Source organism: Sebastes fasciatus, chromosome 7, assembly GCF_043250625.1.
Source record: "Sebastes fasciatus isolate fSebFas1 chromosome 7, fSebFas1.pri, whole genome shotgun sequence".
NCBI classification, from domain to species: domain Eukaryota; kingdom Metazoa; phylum Chordata; class Actinopteri; order Perciformes; family Sebastidae; genus Sebastes; species Sebastes fasciatus.
Window position 1 is genome coordinate 12,706,211 of NC_133801.1, and position 23,165 is coordinate 12,729,375.

General features: G+C 41.2%; 1 protein-coding gene across 4 annotated transcripts in view; it reads left to right on the forward strand.

Moving 5' to 3' along the window:
* The window catches only part of LOC141771423 (cilia- and flagella-associated protein 337-like), a 66,002-nt gene that overhangs the window by 2,140 nt on the left and 40,697 nt on the right, over positions 1–23,165 (forward strand). For all 4 annotated transcript variants that reach the window (XM_074641690.1, XM_074641691.1, XM_074641693.1 and 1 more), the window contains 13 exons: positions 401–496; positions 1,045–1,353; positions 3,581–3,754; positions 4,266–4,349; positions 4,758–4,850; positions 4,996–5,167; positions 8,455–8,622; positions 9,398–9,546; positions 10,210–10,443; positions 11,590–11,754; positions 15,025–15,140; positions 17,208–17,338; positions 22,952–23,038. In XM_074641690.1, coding sequence (XP_074497791.1) covers positions 416–496; positions 1,045–1,353; positions 3,581–3,754; positions 4,266–4,349; positions 4,758–4,850; positions 4,996–5,167; positions 8,455–8,622; positions 9,398–9,546; positions 10,210–10,443; positions 11,590–11,754; positions 15,025–15,140; positions 17,208–17,338; positions 22,952–23,038 — 1,963 coding nt within the window. In that variant the 5' untranslated portion in view covers positions 401–415. The remainder of the gene's footprint in view (positions 1–400; positions 497–1,044; positions 1,354–3,580; positions 3,755–4,265; positions 4,350–4,757; positions 4,851–4,995; positions 5,168–8,454; positions 8,623–9,397; positions 9,547–10,209; positions 10,444–11,589; positions 11,755–15,024; positions 15,141–17,207; positions 17,339–22,951; positions 23,039–23,165) is intronic.

Here is a 23,165-nt window from a genome sequence, read left to right on the forward strand (position 1 = left end):
AGATGTGTTTCGGCAACCTGTTGCCTCCTCGAACCATTCCCAATACGGGGACCTATTCACCCACCTTTGAAAGCCACGGAGCTGGGGGAAATTTCTGTTGAAAATGAAAGACCTTTGCACGCCATTCAACACAGACATGTTTGGATGGAGTGAAAAGAGCCAACAAAAGAAGTCCGCTGCCGCTGTGACTCTGCCGTATGATTATGGTGACATGACAACCCGCTGTGAAACAGATATAGAAGGTTACTAGGGGATTACTGGAGCCGGGAACATCTTGTTCCGTTCGTGTAACAACTAGAAATGAGGGGAATCTGTTATTTGACTTATGAATCGTCAGTACAGACTCACACACACATGCTTTACCTTCTTGACCTTGTCTGGCATGCTGATTGATTGACAGGTCTGAGCTGTAACCATGGGAACGAGGATGGAGGTGGCACAGCTTGAGAGCAGGATGGACACTGAGGACTATAGAAAGCTACAGGACCTGTTCCTGGTGGGTGTTTTTTGTCTGATTGTATGTATGTTTTTACACATATACACTTTTTTTCATAGTTTTTTATTGCCAATGTGGGAATAGGTTGTAACGTAACCTAAAAAGATGAGACCTTCCGCGACTTTCTGGGTTTCCTCTATCAGTCTGTAGACTGCTTTTAATGTGAAGAATGCGGGTCGTTATTTTTCGGGAAAATGCAACGGATGTGACGTTATGCACGCTCTTGAGTGCCTTTACTCTCTTCAGCTCTGCTGCAGGGCTAACAGTGTTCAACTAATCACTAACGCCAACGAACAACAAGACCCTACCATAACTTAGACTCCAACACAAACTCCACGAAAGCACAAAAAAAAGCAATTTCTGATTCTTACATAGAGTCCCTTTAAAGAAGAGTGTTATAATTTATACTATATCTCTGTTTGCCAGTAGTATCCCATAGTACAACACCCTCCAGGTCTCATAAGAAATGCTTTGGAAACCAGAGAACTGCAGCACGTTGTGTTTGAATGCTGAAGAGACTTTTTGTCAATATCTCCTGTCTCCTACAGGACCCCTCGGGTGCACCTCGCTCCTTGTCCAGAACTGAATTCATCAATCTGGCATGGTCATCAGTCGGTCGTGGCTCCGAGGAGGAATATGGCCTCCTGTTTGACAGCGTGGTCGTCACTCAGGAGCACCGCGGCCTCATTCTGGATGTCGATGCCGTGAAGGAAGAGGGGCGCGTCGACTGGGGAGGACTGTGCTCTTTTCTGCTTCTGGAGCTTTCTGAGAAAGTGAAGAACACCAGAACCAGCGGTGTGCCGTGCTGGAAGCCACCACGCACTCTGACCTGTCCGCATCGAGACCCGGTTCAAAAGGTAAAAGGTCACTGACCTCTTGGAGGCTTAAGAGAAGAAGAGTTTGTTATTAGGGTTAGAATATGTTGCCCATTTTAAACATATATGATCTATTGCAGCATGTGATCTGAAAAAACAGTTTGACATTGACTGACTGGAGAATCCCCAAATAGCTGACTGGGTGGAATTCCACATTATTAAACATTGTGCGAGGAAAAGTTTGAACGTATTAGGGTCTTGCTCATCAAAATGGCCCACCTCTTTTGAGATAAATGGCTCTGGACTCCTTTAAGTTTAACATCTATCAATTAATATGTAAATGAAGCGGCCGGTATAAAGTGCCTACTGCTGTGGATAAAGTGATGGCTCACCACTTTAATCTTTCAATCCTGAGAATGTCAAAATGTCAGTATGTTGTGTAAGTTGTTTTCCAAATGGCTGGAAGGTTTCGACCCCTTTAGCTTAGATCAGTCTTAAAGAGGCAGACAGACTAATGGGGCTTAGAAGACTAATTTCAGTTTGAAACACTGCCAGTAAAGTGTGGCACGACAGGGCAGTGAAAAATATACTTAAAGCAGCACTCTACCATATTTTTACATAACAATAGATACAATGACTGTATAATGTGAAAGGGGTTGCTTGTAGTGACAAACCCTCAGAAAATTACCACACAGTTTTCCTCAGCTTCGCAGAAAGTTTTAGCGTCTCTCAGCTGAAAACCCTGTATGCTACCTTCCCTGCCCCAAATGGCAGACAGAGTTAGCAACTAGCTGGTGTTTAGCAGCTAAAGAGCCAGATAATCCAATCAGGAGTTTGTGGAGACCAAAACAGAACTAAAAGGAGAGTGAACTAGGGTTGGGCCACAATGTTCTGTAAGGGATAATGTACAGCGAGCCGGTCATTGTTGTGAAAGAATCCCTGACAGGGCTATGCTGCGCATCTGGGTCTCTCAACGCCCTGAAATGTATTCTTTCACAGCAATGACCCGCTAGCTGTACATTATCCGCTTATTACATGGCTACTTACTGAGGAAATCAATATTTTGACACAAAAACGGTCCGCCAGAGTCCGACATCAGAGCTGCGCGCATAGCAACGGTCTGTTATACATAGCAACGGTCTGTAATACAGAAATAACAGAACGCCATGATTGACCAATCAGAATAGAGTATTCAACACAGCCATGTAATAAATCGCTATAGAGGTCATTTCATATCTTGATCACAATATATATCATGATATAGCATGTTTTCTGGTAGTTCTATAAATAAATAGTCTATAACCACATGGTAAAACCTATTTTGTATACTCCTGTGTGAATTAAATACTTGATAAATGTAAAAGTACTGAGTATTTTCTCACGTAATTAAGATCAGATTTTCTGAGAAATTTGAGTTAGTATTTGTCTGTTATTATCGGTTTAGTCTACGTAATTGTGTATCACAATTTCATCATGATACGATTATTATCATATTGAATTATCGCCCAGCCCTAGAGTAAAGTGGGCAGGACTTTGGTTCTTTATCATAAAGGCAGCCACACAGACCAGTTTGCAGTAAATAACTTAAGTCTAACAATGAAAAAGTCGCTAGAAAGTCCTCGTGCCAGTGACTGTTGATAAATAGGTAATTAGAATAATTAGCGATAAATGCATGACACACCAATCAGAGAGTTCCTATAAAGCCTGCAGTTGGCTGTGGGAAAGTGACCCAGTCAGCATTAATTACGTTGATAGTACATTTAAGCCCTGACCTCTATTCTATAAGCATTAATAAACTTCTTCTTTCATTAAAGATATTCAATGTATTCCTCATCATACCAGCTCAAGCCTTTTTTCTGCTGCTCTCAGTTCTTGTAGCTTAGCCAATAAAATGGCATCATTCATTAATATATTGGTTTCAGCGCATTAGAACGTGCCCTACTCACTTGTACTCACTTGTACTCACTGGCTTCCAATAAGAGGAAGATTTAGGGTGGAGCTCATGTTTGATGAAGTTATTCTAGAGCAGTTTTATGGCTAAAGATTAGCAAGAAAGGAAAGGAAATACTTTCAACTGAGCTATTTTAATCTTAAAGGCTGTAGCCCCCATTTTACTAATTAATGTCACATTATAAGCTGCATCACTAAGAGCAGTAAAGCACTTCTGAAAGTCAACTTTACAAAAGTGTGAAGTAAGCAGAGAGTCTTTTTGTTGCTGTTTGTCCAGGTTAAATGTTGATGTTTTATGATGTCCTCTGGTTCCCCCCAGGTGTTGTACCTGCAGAGTTCAGGTCAGTATCTGACCGTGAGTAAAGGAGGAACCGTGGGGCTGCGGGACAGAGAGGACATGTCTCTCCTGCACACACATCGACTGCAAAACAGCACGGTCCAACCCAAAGACCTCTGGGTCACCGACATGGTGCTACTGCACAACGTGCACAAGGTGACTTTCACTTTTAGTCAGTCAAGTTATTGATTGGTGTCCTGGTTATGTTGTAGCAGAGTTTACACAACTGAAAAAAACATGTTATCATAGGTGTTATATGAATAAATTATTGATAAGTAGTCTGAGTTATTGGGGCAGATATTGTACTGCACAGAGGTAAACAAGCATTTCACTCAATCAATTAATTATTGATCAGTGGTTTTGGTTAATGGCGTTGCAGACATGAAGCTGCTGCATAATGTTTAGAAAATAAACATTAATTTTTCAGTAATAAAACCATCAATTATTGATCAGCTCTGTTCATTAGCAATTCTTTAATCTACAGATTTGTGGGTAACAGATATAATTCTGTTGTGTAACACACACAATGACTTTCCAGTTATACATCAATTATTTATTATTCAGGGAAATTGTTGTTATATAATATTGATGAATTGAATTGTTGTCTATCTGTATGTCTCTCTGTGTCTAATAAACTCTTTTATCACACCTTGTTCCTTATTCTCAGATAGCTGTGTCTTTCACGAGTAAGGAGGTGTGTTTTTATGACACTCTGTCAAAACAGGACTTCGGGTGCAAGTATAAACTCCAGGTAACATCTATATTCTAATTAGAGCTGCAATTATTAATTGATTAGTTGTCAATTATTAAATTAATCGGCAACTATTTTGACAATATTAGTCGGTTCGAGTATTTTTTTAAGAAAAAAAAGTTAAAATTCTCTGATTCCAGCTTCTTAATTGTGAATATTTTCTTGTTTCTTTACTCCTATATGACAGTCAACTGGAACTTGGAGACACGGAAATAACCAACAGATTAATCAACAATGAAAAGAATCGTTAGTTTGAGCCCTATGTCTCATGTTTTGGTTCTGTTGGTTTTAGCATTTTCTACCATTGTATCACACTCTGGATATTGAGAATCAAGAATATAATATAACCTGAGAAAAATGTAGATGGACATGAAATATATCATTGTACACACTTCTTTTCTTCTCTAGGGATTGAAGTTTACTCCCTGGTGTTTAGACTACTGGGTGGATCCATCTCACCCGGACCAGGCCGTACTCACCATCGGAGACATTGGAGGACAGGTAATACACAGAATAATAGAAAGAGGGAGGCAGAACATTGTCAGGAGTCTTCATTTCCCTACATCATCTGTATGTGTTCAGCAGTCCATTGCTCCATAACTCTGTGTGTGTGTGTGTGCGTGTGTGTGTGTGTGTGTTATCCCAGGTCAGTGCTTTATATTTTACCTCTGCTCAGATCTCTCTGTTTGAGAGACTCAGTGTGAGGATGGATTCAGATTCAGCAGACATCATCCTGTGGGACGAGCTGGTCAAAGGAAAGCATCGCTCCTGTTACACTGTGACACACCAAGCGCACGCGCCTGCCTGGGTTAGAAAAGGTAGGAAATACAAACCCACACACACATAAAAAGTTCTATTTATATGTGCTGTTATGAGACAGAAACAAGGATACAAACATCTCTTTCAGTAATGATAGCCCAATCATCTTGCACAAATGCATACAAGCATGCCTTTATTGTAGCGTTGTCATCGTTTCGCTGGCTCTTCATTGTCCTGTCTCAACCCCAATTTCTGTGTTTACACATCTACTATTTCATATCATATTAGTATGTAAATCAGTGATATACTGTAAACTGAAGCCAATGCGGAAGTGCCTTAAACTTGCATTCTTTCTAACAGCCAGCAGAGGGCGATTCCTCTAGTTGCAAAAAGAAGTCTAATTGTATAAAAGTATATGAGAAAATAACCCTACTTCTCACTTGATTTATTACCTCAGTAAACATTATCAACATGAGTTTATGGTCTCAGTTGCTAGTTTCAAGTCTTCTTCAATACAGCATGATGTTCATTTAGTAAATTATGGTCCCATTTAGAGTCAAATAGACCATAAAGCAGGGTATGCTTTAGGGCGTGGCTGCCTTGTGATTGACAGGTCGCTACCATGGCGTTGTCAGGTCTGGCAGTTTTCGTATTACAACTTTAACCCTTTCACGGTGTGTTTTCTGTTCATGAAATTAATTCTCACCTTTTTGGTCGCCAAAAAATGTCTTATTCAGTGTTCGGTTGTACTTATCTCCATCCTCTCGTGTCACATCTGGTTGTAAATAACCAAGATGGCGACACCCAAAATTGACGAACTCAAGGCTTCTAAATGGCAGTCCACAAACTAATGGGTGACGTCAAGGTGACTACATCCACGTCTTATATACAGTCTATGATGTAAATGAAGGGGCCAGCAAAAAGAGCATACAATCATAGATAAAATATCAGAAAGCTGGTATTTCTAAATGACTTTCCTGTTGGCTAATGGGATTCTGAATCCTGCTGCTTTTCATTCCTGTAGTTAACTGAAATCATCTGGGGCCTCAGGTCAAAAAGAGTTTCATTAGTCGGACAGAATGAAAGCAAGGATACAAAATCAGTGGCTCAGATGACAGAGAGGAAGGACACTGCGGGTGTCAGGGACACCTGACGCTCACAAACGCACACTTTCACCTTGACACCCTTCTGTGCTCGCTTCCTCACTTTTTCAGCATCACTACAATAACGGCTTAAGCAACACCATGGAATCGCTTGGGTGTGTCTCTGTCACGGATGCACACACACAAACACACCAACACACATGCAGCGAGTCCTGAGTCATCCACTTTATAGTCTTTCATAGCCAGACTGTTGACTATTGGCATAAAGTCACGGGGCTTGGGGTCCGGCCTCCTGAGACTCCCCACTTCATCTCAGCCCGGGTAACAAAGAGGTCGCTTAGTTGTATCTCCATTGCATCACTCGCATAGAGCCCCTCTGAAGAGTCATCGAGCTGTTTGATAATGATTCAGCCGAGGCAGCGCTCTGAGACTAGCTTGGCTGAGAGGGGAGATCCTGATAAAAGGGGGAAAACAAGAATAAAGTACGTATAAATAAGCACAACAAATGGGAAAACAAAGGGAAAACAAAAAAGAGGGAAACAGAGGAGACAGTGCCAAAACATTAAAAGCGCTGCTTAATTGAAATTTTGCAGGGTGTGTGTGTGCATGTGCATGCAGAACAACAAGAGAGGGTGTATACTATATGTGTGTGGTGCCTTTGAGAGTGTGAGAAAGGAAAGGAGGGAGCTTGTGTGACTCTATATGTGTGTTTGCATACCTCTGGGGGTGCTGGTGCTTCTTTTGAAGTTGCCCACCCTGCAGTATGAGTGGGCTGTGTACCATTAGACATGGCTGGTTATCCAGACCTCCAAACCTTCGGGCTCACGGGCCACCAGAGAGAGGAGGGAGGAGGGGAGGAAGGAGGGGAGGAAGGAGGGGAGGGTGGTGTAACTGAGAGGAAATGTGAGAGGAAATAAGGAGGAAATTGGGATGGACACGGTTCCGAAAAGGACAAGGAAGGAGAGCTGTAGGAAGTGTGTGTCTGCGAGAGAGAAAAGCATTAACATATCCTCATATGAAAGAAAAGGCACATTAAGGATAAGCGTGTAGGTAAAATCTCCCAAAATGTGCAGCGATTTGTTGCAGAACAAAAGCTGTTTGCTTTGATGCAGATAAACAGTGACTTCTGCTCTTCCTCTTTTAAATTCCACACTCACAAGTGTGACATAACATAACAACAGTGGCTAAAGCAGATGTGTGTCTGCATCCCAGATAGCTTGATTTATGATCTGTGTGTGTCGATGAAAGAGAGAAGGCCTCATTAATCAACGATGAGTCATGCGACGCTGTCTGAAAATCCACTGATCTTTTAATTCACAGGCGGGAGAAAAGACGCGGTGTATGAAACGTAATCAGACGTAATTATTTGCCCCAGCAATGCGGACGATCTTTGACCCACGACTGTCACATGCCATCTCACAACGCCGCACTTAATTGTGCAGCGTTTGAAAGCCAAGCAGCTTCTAATGGAGACGTGCGGCATCCAATTTAGCTGCTCTCAATCAAAGTGTTAATTGAGACAGATGGTGATGCAAGATCCATTACACTTTCTGTAATACCAGTGAGCAAATCAAACCGGCCTAATTCTATGCTGTGCTGAGCGCCTGTGGATTGGTTGGTATACAGCAGGGTTGTGGTCAATGCACATCTAGCACAGCCATTTCAGAGAGTGGATGTCCTTCAGAGTCCTAGTAGTGAAAGCCTTTTGGCGTCAGAAGGATGAAGTAACAAATGAACAATGTGTCATCATCAAAATATGTTGCAATGTTGTTTTATATTGAATTTGTTGGAGTTAAAACTAATTTATTCCCACTGTAAGTAACTTCTGCTGCATTATTGCTCCACGCAGACGGACCAGTGGCCCTCATTCAATGATTGTTTCCTTATTTCTTCTCATAAAAGGTATCTGTACAGAGAAAGTTCAGATCAAATCTGTGTGGATAAACAATATAATGAATTAGCCCCATTCTTCTCTGTCATACCGATACTTTCTCTCTGCTCGGTTACACATTCCCCCATAGTTTGGGTACGTGGATGTTAATCTAAGACGCATCAGAAATACAATTTAACCAGGCGATCTGTACTTTCAGAAGTGCTGATGCATCATAATCAATAGATTTCCGATTATAATGACTACCAGAGTAAACAGCAACCACAGAAAAACAAAAGAAAAAAAGGTTAATTTAATTGCCTAAGTGTCTGTCACAACTAATTTACTTTCACTTTCTGACTCTCCCCTGCAGTACGTTACCTGGGCTCGCTGGAGGCCTTTGTGTCGTGCAGCACCAGAGCGCAGAGCAGCATGGTGATCGGCTGGAGGGAAAAGGAAAGCAGGAGTCTACGAGTCACCTCTTTCTTTACAAAGAGCGGTGTGTGGGACATGGACCACCATCGTGGACTCAATCTAATAGGTGGGGACCAATGTGTACTCAGACTTACAGTATAATACTTATGATGTGAGAGTGAATAGTAAGAGTTCATCCTAAACTTAGTTTTATTTGTATAGCCTGAAATCACAAATTTGTTTCAGAGGGTGAGTAAAGTGCAAAAAACACTTTCACTAGAAAATTGTGTGTGTATGTATTGTGTGTGTTTTTGTGACTTGATTAGTAGGTATGGTTAAAGCAAATCTTTTCTATGCATACACAAAGGTATTAAAGGTGCAGTGTGTAGGATTTGGCGGCATCTAGCGGTGACGTTGCAGATTGCAACTACCTGAAACTTCTCCCGTGTGCCAGGTATGTAGGAGAACTACGGTGGCTGACGTGAAAACACGAATAGCCCTCTCTAGATCGTCAGCAAGTTGTTGTAAAAGTAGCGTTGGTCATTTAGAGTATAACAGAGCAAGTGTGTATGTGGGAAGTGAGAGGTGAAGCAAGAGAGAGAGAGCGGCGGCGAATGTGTGTGAGCCGCTCCCTATGTAGATATAAACGGCTCATTCTAAAGTAATGAAAACACAACGATTCTTAGTTTCAGGTGATTTATACAGTTAATAAAACATGCTTGTTAATGTTATATTCCATTTCTGCCAATAAATCCCCCTAAATGTTACACACTGTTCCTTTAAAACTATCAAATGCCTCACTGAACATTGAATCGGTTGTGGGGGACTAAGAACAGTATGGTTTCCTGTAATTAATTGCAGTAAGCGCCTCTGCTAATTTGGGACATTCTGATTGGTTGTAGCCACAGCAGGTGTGGATCATCAGGTCTTGCTGTGGAACCCGTGTGTGACCTCCGAGCCAGTTTGTACGCTCAGCGGGCACACGAGCCCCGTCACCGCAGTCCGCTTCATGCAGACAAAGCAGCAACTGCTCAGCTACTCCAAAGATAAGGTAGGAGTGTGTGTCTCTGCGTGCGGCGCTGCGCTGGAGAAGATAATGTAATGATAAAGAGCCCTATCATTGTCGTATTAATTGTGATACCTTGCTGTAATTACTGCAGAGGATGGAGGCCGCGGTGCAGATGATTGGTAGCCCGTTTCACACTGTTGCCATTATAAGAGCTGGCGTCTCTCAAAATGAAGATCTCCTTTAAACCCTTCTTCTGTCTGATGCAAAGAGGATGTTGCTGCTTGTGCTGCTTTTCCTCTCCCCCCTTGTAGCACTGTGCATGTTTGCCTTCTCTTTGGCTTTTCTGGAGATAATGAATATTTTAGAAGTGATTTATGTTCCATCTGCCTTCTTGCTTAAACACCATCTGCCATTGCAAGAAACTCTGAAAGCTTTACCTCGGATTCCTCTGGAAGAGTTGCTGGAACAGCGACAGACAGTCCTCTGGTTTTGTGCCGTAAAGCAATATGGCAGAGGTCTTGTGAATTTGACTAAGTAGCACATTGTGAACAGGCTGCTAGAGTTACCATTCCTCTTGGCAATTATTGTATTTGTTCTGTAATTATGATAATGTTTTGTGATAATTGGTGTTTATAGTAGGAGCTTTGTTTTCCGTGCATGTGCCGATTCATATTACTACAGTACATCTACTCATACACTCTCCAGGTCCTGTGTCTATGGGATGTATCTCGCCAGCTGTGTGTTCACCGTCTGGCTGGCGTCTTCCCAAAGACACAGGAGGACATGCACACCGTCCTGTTTCTCCACGAGGAGCGTCAGCTCCTCTTGCTGTCCTTCAACAGCCTGCTTCTCCTGCTGGAGACCACGAAGGAGGAGAAGAGGACCAGCAGCCACGAGCACACTGTTACCTGTGTGCTCTATAATGGTCTGTTCAGACAGGTATGCATTAGAGATGGATCCCTGAGACTTTATTGATCTCTTTCATTGTTTCTGTTGATCTTTATTCTGAGACATATGACAAGCAGTAGGCAGGCAGCAGATGTTGTGAAGTGGATGTTTGAAAGTTTAATCTTGACCTTGCCCTCAACTCAAAATCCATTTAGTAGTTTTTTAGGAGCTTTCAATCTTATCACATGCTTTTCATCAGCAAAGTTTGTTTAGTTGTCATAGAAATCTACATGTTCAAATTTCCATTTTCTTTGAGCTCTTTAAAGACATCTGATTCATTGTTCTCATCTATTTGTTGATGAAGATCATGTAATATGATCAAAAGCTACAGAACAGTTACTAAATGGACCTTGTGTTGATTGTTTCGTCAATTCTACAATAATTTCTTCAAACAATTAAATGCAAAAGTAGTAATGAAAGTATTGGTTGTGTTTGTATATCATGAACAGTGTTGGGCAAGTATCCCAGGAAGTGTAATAAGTTACTTTATACTTATTAAGTGTAATAAGTTACTTTATAGTATTACAGTAACGCGTTACTGAGTAACACCTTACTGCCTAACACTGATCATGAAATATGCATTAAACGTCTGGTAATGCTGTCATGATATTGTTGGACTGAAATTTAGCACGTTTTGATAACATTTTGGTTAACAGAGGAGCAGAGGTTTCACAGAGGAGTAATGCTTTCTACTTTTTTTTTAAACGTATGTGTCATTATTATGATTGATTGTATGTTTTGTTCCCTTTACCCCACTCCAGCTTACACAGCTGACATTGTTACCCACACAGTATACGATCACCACACACAAAAAATAAATAGCTAATGTATCCAATATGAACGTCTCTCATTTTAAAAAGTGCATTCACTCTTGATCTTTTTTCCTGCTTTTATTCCCACTTGACAGCAGCATTAGTCGCATATTTTCCTCAGTGAAGGCTTAACCTAAAATAAAGTGTAACGAAGCGTGGAGAATTGTTTGGCTTTGCGAGAGTCATTAAAGAATACATCAGTGGAACCTGCCTCTCTCACAGCAGAGAAAGGATCAGACTCTTTTTGATGATTGATACCCTCTCTCTCTCTCTCTCTCTCTCTCTCTGTCTCTCTGTCTATCTCTCTCTCTCTCTCTCTCTGTAGGTAGTCAGCGGTGACTCTGCCTCCTCTGTGATCTGCTGGCTGGCTCACACGGGCCAAAAGGTCAAGCAGTTCCACCGTTGCCATGGCAACGCCGAGATCTCCGCCATGGCCCTGGATGGTACGCAGACCCGGCTGTTTACTGCAGGCGCTGACGGCGAGGTCAAAGTAGGTGGACACACACACACACACACACACACACACACACACTCGTTCAGCTGTGAACCGTATAGCCGCAGGTCAGTCCTCCTCATAAAGATGCAAACTCTCTGAATTGTAAAAACGGCAGGGAATAGATTTCTACGACAAGACGTGAAGAGGAAGGTGAAGTGGCTGACTGTTATTATTATTTCACATTTGGAACTACTAAAAAAATGAACACTTCATTGACTTGTTGTAATTTACCACTGTGTGGGTGTCAGCAGGTCTGACATGTATACACCCGGACTCAGGCTGTCTGAGGGGCAGGGGCGAAAAAAATAAAAAGGGCACCAGCTGCATGTGGAGGGGTACCAGCGTGAGTTTTCTAGCATGTCGGGCAGCATATGGCACTGCATCATGTTTTATCCACTGGAAGGGCACCCTAGAGGGCACTTTCTCCCATGTTATCCACCATAGGGGCGTCCAAGATGGCACTTTTGTGGCATTCGTCAATATAATGTCAATGTGGTGATTTGTTTTACAAAGGGATGTATTGCATATTGTATATTATTTACTATATAGGTTTACAATAAATTCCAACATTGGCATGACTCTTCAGTAAGGGCTACTATATCCGCCAGGAGTGGGCACTGTAGACCTTTGGTAACTTGCTCCCATCACAGCATTGAGAAAAACCAAGACTACATTTACAGCAGTATGTGTTGTAAAATCTGAATATTTGCATTACATTTGCATATGTGTCAGTCGGCTGTACTGGAGTGACATTAGTAAATGGTATGAGTCAGTGGAAAATGAGTGACATTCTGTTTGTGAGGGCTGGCATGTGTACATATAATCAACAGAGACATACTACCAAGATGTCAGCACATGCCTCTCAAACAGAAGTGGCATAACATCAGCCACATATTGATATGCATACTCTTGTATGCTTTTGCATACTGAGATGGCGTGTGTTTTGGTTATGCATGTTGACACCATGCATAATGAGTGTTTGTTCACATTTCTGCGTTTCAGAAAAAAAATCATATGCTTCTCTGTCTGTACCTTCTCTAATTATGTGTGTGCACATGCAAGCATGTGTGTCTTCTCTGGGCAGAATCGTCTCTTATTTATTATGCCTCCGTGCTGGCGCAATTTCTTCGAATTTTGCACAAACGCCCACTTGGACTCAAGGATGAAGTGATTTGATTTTGGAGGTCAAAGGTCAAGGCCACTGTGACCTCACATCCGTCCCATTCTTGTGATTACTCAGTAATGCCTCAAGCGAATTTCTTCAAATTTGGCACAAACGCCCACTTGGACTCAAAGATAAACTGATTAGATTTTGGTGGTCAAAGGTCGTTGTGACCTTATGTCCGTCCCATTCTGATGATATCTCCGGAACGCCTGTAGGGAATTTCATCACATACGGCACAAACATCCACTTGGACTCAAGGGTTGAATTTGGTGTTTTAATTCATATGCTAATTATGACAATTTCACACAAATGTCTAACAGGATAACATGATGAAGTGATGACATTTTGGACAGACTGGTTGGCGGAGGCATACAACCGCGAGGCGGTTATTCTAGTTTTTCTTTGAGTTTCAAATTTGCTTGGTATTTCAAAGTGTTCTGTTAATGTCTTTGCACTCCACATTCAAGCAATGCATCATGACTCCAAGCTCAGTGCAATTGTTCTCAACAGATGAGTAAAACAATTATGCATATTATAATCAATAATAATCAACCACATCAGCTCTCTGACCCCATGAGCCCTTGTGAGGATGTAGCCATGTGCAAGCAGCGTCGGGTAAACACTCACAGTGTCATGTGAAACAACTACACAAGTCATCCTCCTCCAGGAGGAGCAGGCACCCCTCTGGCCAATTAGCAACAAGATGCATCATCTCTCCAATTTTCATCAACACTGAACCCGTGGTGCAGCAGTTAGGGCCATTCAGAATTGGAATTTTGACCTTTTTAATTATAGCGTTCCCATTGGGCCAATCAGCGTTTTTTATGCTAAATGTCACAACACAGATACGAACTGCGTCATTGTGCAAAATTGGACAGGCAGTGTGACATATAACCTGAGCTGTCATGTTTGATGGATGGAGAACAGTAGGATAGCGGCTTGATAGTTTGTGTTCTCACGTGGGCGGCCAAAAAATATTCTAATTTCAAAACATCTTCTGAAAAAATAAGCAGTTGGACTTCTTTCAAAAGTGAATACAACGGTTACTATTCCTGCTACCTCTTTCTTTTCCAGACAAGAAAATATCGGGACTGTTAGGGGTTGAAAAAGGGAGTGACATGTACAATATGTCTATTATCATAACGTTGTGCTGAGGGTGACATGTTGACTGATGTTCTCTGTTTGCATTTAGGCGTGCTTTGAAATTAAAGGGTAACTTTTAGACCCTATTTTCTCATGTTTTTGTGTCTAAATGACTAATGGGGAGAACATTTTCTGAAATTGGTCCAGTATTGAGGGAGAGCTCTGTAAGTGGCAGCTGCAAAACAAGCTGCGAGGTCAAGTGAGCAGCGTCAGTGTAACGTTACGTTCACTAAAAGTGATTGTTTTCATCACTGACAGGCTCAGATTGTTATTATTTGTGTCTGACAACATTATGGAAAGGACTCTACAGAGAAATTAAACATGTTTCTTACCTTTCACTTGATCCGGTCTGTTTGTTATTGTGTCCAAGTCCCGCTCAAGGAGAAGTCTTGTTCTGATATGTGATTATCCGTATACCCTGGCTCAAATAAATACGGGCGGCCATCGAATTCAAAGACCTCATCCACATTGTCGAAATCATCTAAATATTCAGCCATGACATCGCAAATCTTTCAGATAACACTAAGCTACGCTTTCTTTACTCCAACACAACAAACTCGTTTCCACCATGATGGATGTATTCCACTATTCCACTGTTGTCATCTGACAACACGTCACCCCGCCAGATTTCAGAACGCGTCTTCTCCTTGAGCGAGACTCTTTCCATAATGTCAGACACTTATGATAACAATCAGAGCCTGTCAGTGATAAAAACAAGCACTTTTAGTGGAGGTAAATGATGGTGCCAGCTGGCACCGATAGGATTACATTGCAACCCGTGAGCGGCTCCTGATTGCAGCGCTCTCCATCAATACTGGACCAATTTCAGGAATTGTCGTCCCTATTAGTTAGTTAGACACAAAATCATGGGAAAATGGTTGAAAAATACTGAAGTTACCCTTTAAAGACATTTAGTAGTAGTCGTGATCGTGCTTTGAGTGTTATTTGTGCTGCAGGTGTGGGACTTCAACGGCCGCTGCCTCCACAGAATGAACGCAGGCCTGGGTCGGGCTGTAGGGATCTCACAGGTGCTGCTGCTGAAGAGGAGTATACTGGTGATGGGCTGGGACAGGTACTGTGGATTTAAGTGTGATTATTATATTTTGCTTAATTACAGTATGCGTCTTCTGTTTCATTCATTTAAATATTGAACACAACACAAAATGTGCAATACTGAAAATCTAAAAATGTGTGCAAATCTAAGACCTATAGGTGAGTATCATGACTTTTGATGCACTCTCATAGACTGTGTATGTTTGCAACTGTGTGTATGTGAGAAACACTCTGTGCGTGTGTGTGTGTGTTTCTGTCCTCTCCTGCTACCTCTGCCTGCCAACGACTCAGAGCCAACCAGACATCTGGACTCTAACGAGTATCGCTACCTCATATTTGTGTGTGTGTGTGTGTGTGTGAGTGTTTCTTTTTATACCCACATCACATCTGCTCTTCATCTTCATCATCATCATTTCACACCCAGCGAGCTGAACTCAGCAGTGTGCTATCATCAAGTTATACGACTCCCTCTTCCTCTCTCTCCGTTTCTCTCTCTTCTCCACACACACACACACACACACACACACACACACACACACACACACACACACACACACACACACACACACACACTCAGTGATGCTCTCTGGGGTGTCACAGCGGTAAAGAGAACATAGACGACAGATCAGCAGCAGTAAAAGAAAATACTGCCGTTATTCACCTCCATCACTCATATCACTTCCTGTTTCTTCACATCCACCTCGACCACACTTTAATCCATACAGTGCTGTGTCGCATGGCATCCAGTTCAAAGTCCCATCACCTTCCATCTCATGCAGGTTGAAATATCCACAACCCACTGATACACCTATTCCTCAGTTTGAAACAATAGTGCATCATTTTTGTCATTTCATGGACACTACCTGCACAACAATAAAAATTCAAAAAGTGCCGACATATAACAAAATATTAAAGATGTAAAATTCTTTTAGCACACCTACAAAATTAGGTGTGCTAAAACACCTGTTTTATATGCATGGTGTCTGCTGTGGCAATGTGGTGTGAAGAGACAGCTTCCATGTTCATCACAAACACTGTCCTGATGTACTGCATGTGTAACGCAAAGTTTGAATCTGTTGCAGGGAAAATATGATTCATATTGGACTATCCTTACACGTTATACCAATGAAACATGACAAAATAAAATGTATTAAAGTCACATACAATCTCTACTAGTATTAATCTGTTTGATTTAGACATGCTTGAAAATGTGAAAATTCTTAGTCCAGATTTAAATGTTTAATCTCATTATGTGCCCATTGTACTACTACTCCTACTACTACTACTACTACTACTGTTACTGCTATTATTAGCACTGCCTCTGCTACTGTACCACCACTACTATTACTATTGCTACTATCACTGCTAATGCTATTACCTGAACTGCTACTGCTACTACTATTATGACTACTATTACTGCAACTGCTATTATTACTACTGTAACTCCTACTGCTACTGGTACTACAGCTACTACTATTACTTCTACTACTCTTACTACTATGACTGTTGCTGCTCCTGCTGCAGCTACTACTATTACTGCCACTGCTATTACTATTACTCCTGCTGTTACTGGTACTACAGCTACTACTATTACTACTATTACTACTATTACTTTGCTGCTACAGCTACTACTATCACTGATACTACTATTACTACTACTACAACTGCTACCGCTACTATTACTATTACCATTACTCCTACTACTACTGGTACTACTACAATTACTCCTCCTATCACTACAACTGTCGCTGCCACCATTGCTACTGGTACATCTTCCATTACTGCTGCCACCAATACTACTATTACAGTTATATTCTACTAATATTACTATTACTGCTACTATTGCCACTGCCATCACTATTACTATTACAGCTACTGATACTGGTGTTTCTACTATTACTACTATTAGTACGGATAATACTTTAATAATGTATAAGATTAACACAGATCACCTGTTCATGATTACCAAAATGTACTGTGAGTGTGTGTGTGGATGAACCAGGTTATACATCAACAGTAATGAAAGTCTATGAAGTTGTGTATGTAACACACTTTTACACTTTCTTCACTCTCTATGTTTCTGCAGGATGTTAACAGTTTTCCGTCTACACTGCTTCTCGCAGTCGTTCGTTGAGCCGTCGGAGTGGAAGGGAGGCGTTCAGCATCGCAGCGATGTGCTCTGTGCCGCGTTCCTGCCTCCACAGACTCTGGTCACAGGTGTGTATATGTTTGTGTGTGTGTGTGTGTGTGTGTGTGTGTGTGTGTGTGCGTGTGTTTGTGTGTACACATGGTGAATATTGAGTATACATATGTGCTCCTATATTTCTGTATGTTGTAAATGACACTTTCATGACTTAAATGAAGAGTGAGGGCTCATGCAGAGGAAAGAGAGAAAGGGAAAGAAAAACAAAGGCGAAGAAATGAAAATGAAAAAAAAAAAACTCCAGTGAAATGAAAAATAACTGGGAGTGGTTATCTGCTGATTAAAGTAAGTAGTGTTATCAAAAGACTCAAGCTCCACACATCGCTCTCTGCTGGAAATATCTCTGTGGTGGTGTGCTCTTGTGCATTTGTGGGCAGAAAGAGACTTAATATGTATCAGAATTCACAATCAAAACTGTGCTTGTATGTGTGTCTGTACAGCTGTGAATTTTAGCATTTTTTGTTAAATGTCAATATTCACATTATAGATATTGTCAAATTAGACAATATAAGTAAAAAAACAGGTATAAGGGAATTGAAAATGATCTAATTAGAAACTCCCTGTCTGTTTTTTACAGGAACCTTTGAAGTCCCTGTTGTCCTTTGTTAGCAACACTGCTGAAAGATACCGTATTTTAGAGGCTGTTTTGGTGGTTTATTTCGTAAATCAGTATGTTATTCCTCAGAGGAACAACAGTTTCCCTTTTCTCTATTCTGAGCTGACATTTGCCTTCACCACAGGCCAAAACCTTTACATGTCAGAGCCCATTAATTGGCAAGTTCCGTCCTAATTAAATTCTTAATTAGAGCTGCATTAAAGGCAGGTGAACTGGAAAGGTCAAGCAGTATATATGATACACGCACATACAGCACTCTGCTCAGCGCTAACAAGATATATTTCCAGTAAAAAAAGTTGCGAACACTTCTCATTTCATTTATTCCTAGTCCTGTATTTTCTAATTTTAGTCTCTCTCTGTGTGTGAGAGAGGTATTATAACGGTAACTACCCACAGAGAGCTTGGAGGGACAATTATTCAGACCAACACATTTTTTTTCCTTCTGTTTTTGTCTTGTCATTGTTTTTTTTGTTTCTCTGCACAAGTAGTAGTTTGGATCAGCAGGGGTGGGTGTTTTTATGTCTGTATTTATTACCTCACTGAGGGTATTCCTTGTTTAATAGTGTTAAAAAAGAAGAAGATAAAATCATACACTGCAGAAAATTATCCAGAATTACCATCAAAATGATGAAGCAACTGATCAGTGCATGGATTCAGTGGTACGAAATGCAAATGACTCACATGTGAAATCAGTAGTAGTCCTAAATTCACACCAGCGCTATTAAAATGCAGAGCCACTGGGCGCCTCTGGCTAATGGAAGAGCAGACGTAGAGTTTTCTCTCTTCTTTCAATCACTCTGTTTTTTTACTCCACTTCTGTGAGTTCATACAAACTCTGGAACTCGTCTCCAAAGTTTGTGTGCAGGTTTTTTTTAATGATTGTCGTGGAATTCAACCCGGTGGCATTTCATCCCGTTTGCCAAGCTGTCACATCCAAGACAACTGAAGAGTGACAGCCTCCAATAACCAAAGAAAATAATAACTTACAAGTCACATAAAAGACAAAAAAATCAACATCCTTACAAAAGATAAGCAAAATGACCCGGTCGCAGAGACAGGATACTTAAAAATACCAGCAAGGCGCCTCAGCACTCAACACATTCTTAGATGTTTCTGCCTGAGGGATTGAACTGGCTATCGTCCAGTCACTGGTCCACTTCTATAAGCATCAAACTACAAAACACTCTGCACCCAATTTGCCCCAGTATGCTCTTCAGTTTGTGAAGTTGTATCACTTTGGCTCGCGCACTGAAATTTCAGTTTCAGTTTGTGCAAGCAGACGTAAACCGCAGACCATCTCTGGCATTCTGGGACGCGTCGGCCCCAGAGATAGAGAGCGATAAAGTGAGGGATGGAGGTGGAGAGGTAGATAAGAGTGGGTGTTCTCCAGGCTGGAGGGAGAAAATGGTTTGGAAGGAAATGAATAGCTGGAGCCGGAACAAAAGCATGATTCAGGAGCTACTTTGTGAACTTGGAAACTTCTTCAAAGTTCGCTCCCCAATTTCTTTGTCAGTGTGTTCGGCGGCTCTCTCTGCCTGCTTCCTCTCTTTTTCCAAGTCTCTAACTGACACTCCCCGTTCACATCTGTTTATTTTTTTACCTCATATCCCTAGTTAGCCGGCTGCATTTCTTCCCCGCGCTATACCCTCCACCTCCAATTTAATCCAAATGCCCAATTTAAATTATGTTTATTAGAGCTCTCTCAGTGGGGAGAGGAGAAATGAGACATACTTTCTGTCTTTCAAGCGTGTGTGTGTGTGTGTTGTAAGGCTGCAGGGGTGGGGGTTCGTATATGCGAAGAAAAGAGAATAAAATGATATATGTTGGTGTGTTTGAAGGTGTGTTTATTTGCGCGGGTCTCTGAAATGTGACGGTGTTGGATGCATTTTCGGGCTCACACCAAATCACTGAATCCCTCTGCTCCTTTTGCTATTTAACTTGATGATTTGTGATGAGATTAAGAAAAATAAATAAAATGTGTTGTTCTTGCATGGTGAACAGATAATCCAAAAACTAAAAACTAAAATTCTTGATGAATTGAAGTAAAATAATATCAAAACATCCTTTTACAAACCCTCACGTACTTTAATAGGCTACTCTATCAAAAAGTAAGCACAGCTACAAGCTACGTATACCTTTCTGTATGCCTGCAAGCCTTTTCTGTATACTTATCAGTATAAGCCAAGTATACTTTTGTTAATTATATCTCTGATAAGTACATAAAAAGTAAACTGAAAGTATACTCTCTTATCTTAAGTTTAAAAGAAGTACACTAATTGCACACTTGAATAAACTTCCTTTTGGTGAGGGTATGTTAATAGTTGTAATTGAATGTTTTGGAGTTTGCCAGCGAGAAATCCCTCCTTGATCTGTGATTTATTTCTGTAACTCTGATGAATACAAATGATTCACTTCATAAATAGTATTTTTTTCATTATAAGCAGCACTTTGGCATAGAGTTGATGGTTTCCTAAAGAGAGACGAAAGATTAAACCAGTATTTTGTTCATAAAGACTTTGTGGGTGTCAAAGCTGTGACCTTGCATTTTTTTCTGATGTTTTTCTGTTGTCAGAATCATAAATCATAAAATGATGTAATTCAATCATAAATTCCTCCTATGCTTTAATATCCTGCGCATTGCTCTCTCTTTCTCTTGCCTTTGGGCAAATGTGGAAAAAAAAGAACGAATCACATTCACGTCCCGATTTTCTTACGTTTCCACAGTAAAGCAAAAAGGTATCGCTGTGTTATTTTCTACATTAACTATTTTTGTTAATTCTCTCTTCCCCAAATCCATTGGGCACAAAGGCGGCGTCTAAAAGCGATGACGCATTAGTTTCAGTTGCCAGAACATTTCTTCAGGGTTGCAGTGACTAATGTGGTTTTCACATCAAAGCATGCGTGCTGCCAAATTATGTGTTAGTAATGTGCCAAGTGAAAGCAGTGGTGGCATCAAGGCCACCAGTGACAAAAGTCAATTTAAAGTTATGTTGGACACACACATGCTAAGGACTAAGTATGTGTGAATGTGTGTGTGTGTGTGTGTGTTTGTGTTGGTGTGTACATGCATGTTTGTTTGTGTCTCAAGTCAAATCAAGTTGCAGCAGGAGCATTTGGCTGATGTGGGACTGAAGCCTCCTCATCCATATTCAGAGTCTTTGCTAGGTTCTGCTTGGCTACACACACACACACACACACACAGACACACAGACACACACACACACACACACACACACACACACACACACACACACACACACACACACACACACACACACACACACACACACACACACACACACACACACACTCAGTAGGGTACATGTACACAGGGGTCCTGTGTACCTCCCTCAGTCACAACCTCCCCCCTCTGTTTTCACTCTTCCTTCTTCCCTCGGATCCCTTAATCCTCCATGGCTGAACACCTTCCAAGCGACCAAAGACCAACTCGTCTGAACTTTGACGGGCGGCCAGAAATGTTTTTAGAAATGGAAATGCGAGCGTAGAAATCGGAACACTGAATGACGGCAATGACATCTTTTTCAAGCCGAGGATGCTCTGATTTATACAGTATGTGCTGTGTATTTCAAATGTCTTTCTTGACAAGTTAGTGAGTTAAAGGGGAAGTTGTACGAAGCCTTTTGAGGCTCCAGAAGCAGATGCGTGAAGTCTGATAAACGTCCTCAAGTGATGTCACCTGAGTCGGCGTTTGTTCGGTCTGAAGACTACAAGTTTGAAAATGAAAAATATCTGGGGATGTGTAGTTTTGAGCTTACCAGACCTGTGTAGCTTGCTTCGTATCTCTGCTTGAGGCTACATTAGCCTACTGTCATAACAATCTCACACTGAACTGTTGGCAATTAAGTTGCATTGTGGGTAATGTAGGCGCCAAGTTTTGACAAGGACAAAGAATGCATTGAATAAAATGATGATTCATCTTTTCTGCTGCATTAAATTTGATCCTTTTTTGAGTTTTCTTTTAATGAAAAGGAGGTATGAGAGTTTGTTAGTGTGTTCTTGAACGTACTTTCATATTCTATGTATTATGTGTATTTCTTATTCCATGAATGAACATGTATACCTGTGCTTAAAGGCCTATGTGCTGTGGTAATTAACTATAAGAAGTGGACATAGTCACCGTGACGTCACTCACTGGTTAGTTGACTGCCGTTTTGAAGCCTCGAGTTTGACATTTTGTCTGTAGCCAGCTTGTTTTTTGCAACCAGAAGAACCAGAGGTTGCCGCCTGGCTGTGGTATGTATGTGTGTTGTCAGAAATGGCCAGGTATTACTGAATTAGAGCAATTTTAATAGTTAATAAAGGTGATGTTAATTCAGCTCCATTTCATAGCTTAACATGAGATGATGATGCTGATATCTACACCCTCTCACCCCCTTTATCTCTCTCCATCTCTGCCATATACACGCACCTACACACACGGCATCCTAAAAGTCCCTTGAAATACAGACGCTGGCCTTGGGCTGCATGAATAATGCAGGCGACCCACACTCTCATAAACTTTATACCTCCTATTGCTCACACGTACACACCTCCCAAAGCTAACACACTCCTCACATATCTCATTAACTCCTGCTGTTCGACTGTTGAACCACCTGATGAGATTCCTGCCTCATACAATAAACACACACACTTTCTTATATATAATGTAGATTATTTGAAAGGCACTTTCTCCTGAGGTGAATGTTGAGTGGTGGAACAGATGGAAGCCGGGGAGGGATGCTGAGCTTTATCATCTTTAAAGTGATTTTAGTGGCCGGCTTGCATGATTCAGCAGCACAGGGAACGTAAAAAGGGTGTGTGTTGACAGACATTTTGTGCTAATTGTTAATATTTCGTTTGAAAATGTGAATTTTTCTTTCTGTTTCAAATGACTTATGAAAGCATGGCAGATTTGCAGTATATTTGTCGATACAAAAATGCCAAAAAGCAACATGCGAGTTTTATCGCAAGCTCTTCCACTTTGTTTCGTCTCGTCTCTTGATGTGTGCAGGAAGCTACGATGGAGAGATTATAGTGTGGAACAACAGCACAGAAAAAGCTTTGAGGAAGCTGCGGCCACATGCTGAACACAGAGCAGGCAAGAAGTCTCACTTTCACATCACAAAATTCAACAAACACTTTATTTTGCAATTGTAAAATAAATGTTTCTTGCTGATCTGTCTCTCTTTCTTTATTCCTTCTTTATCTTTCAATGCTTTGCTCAA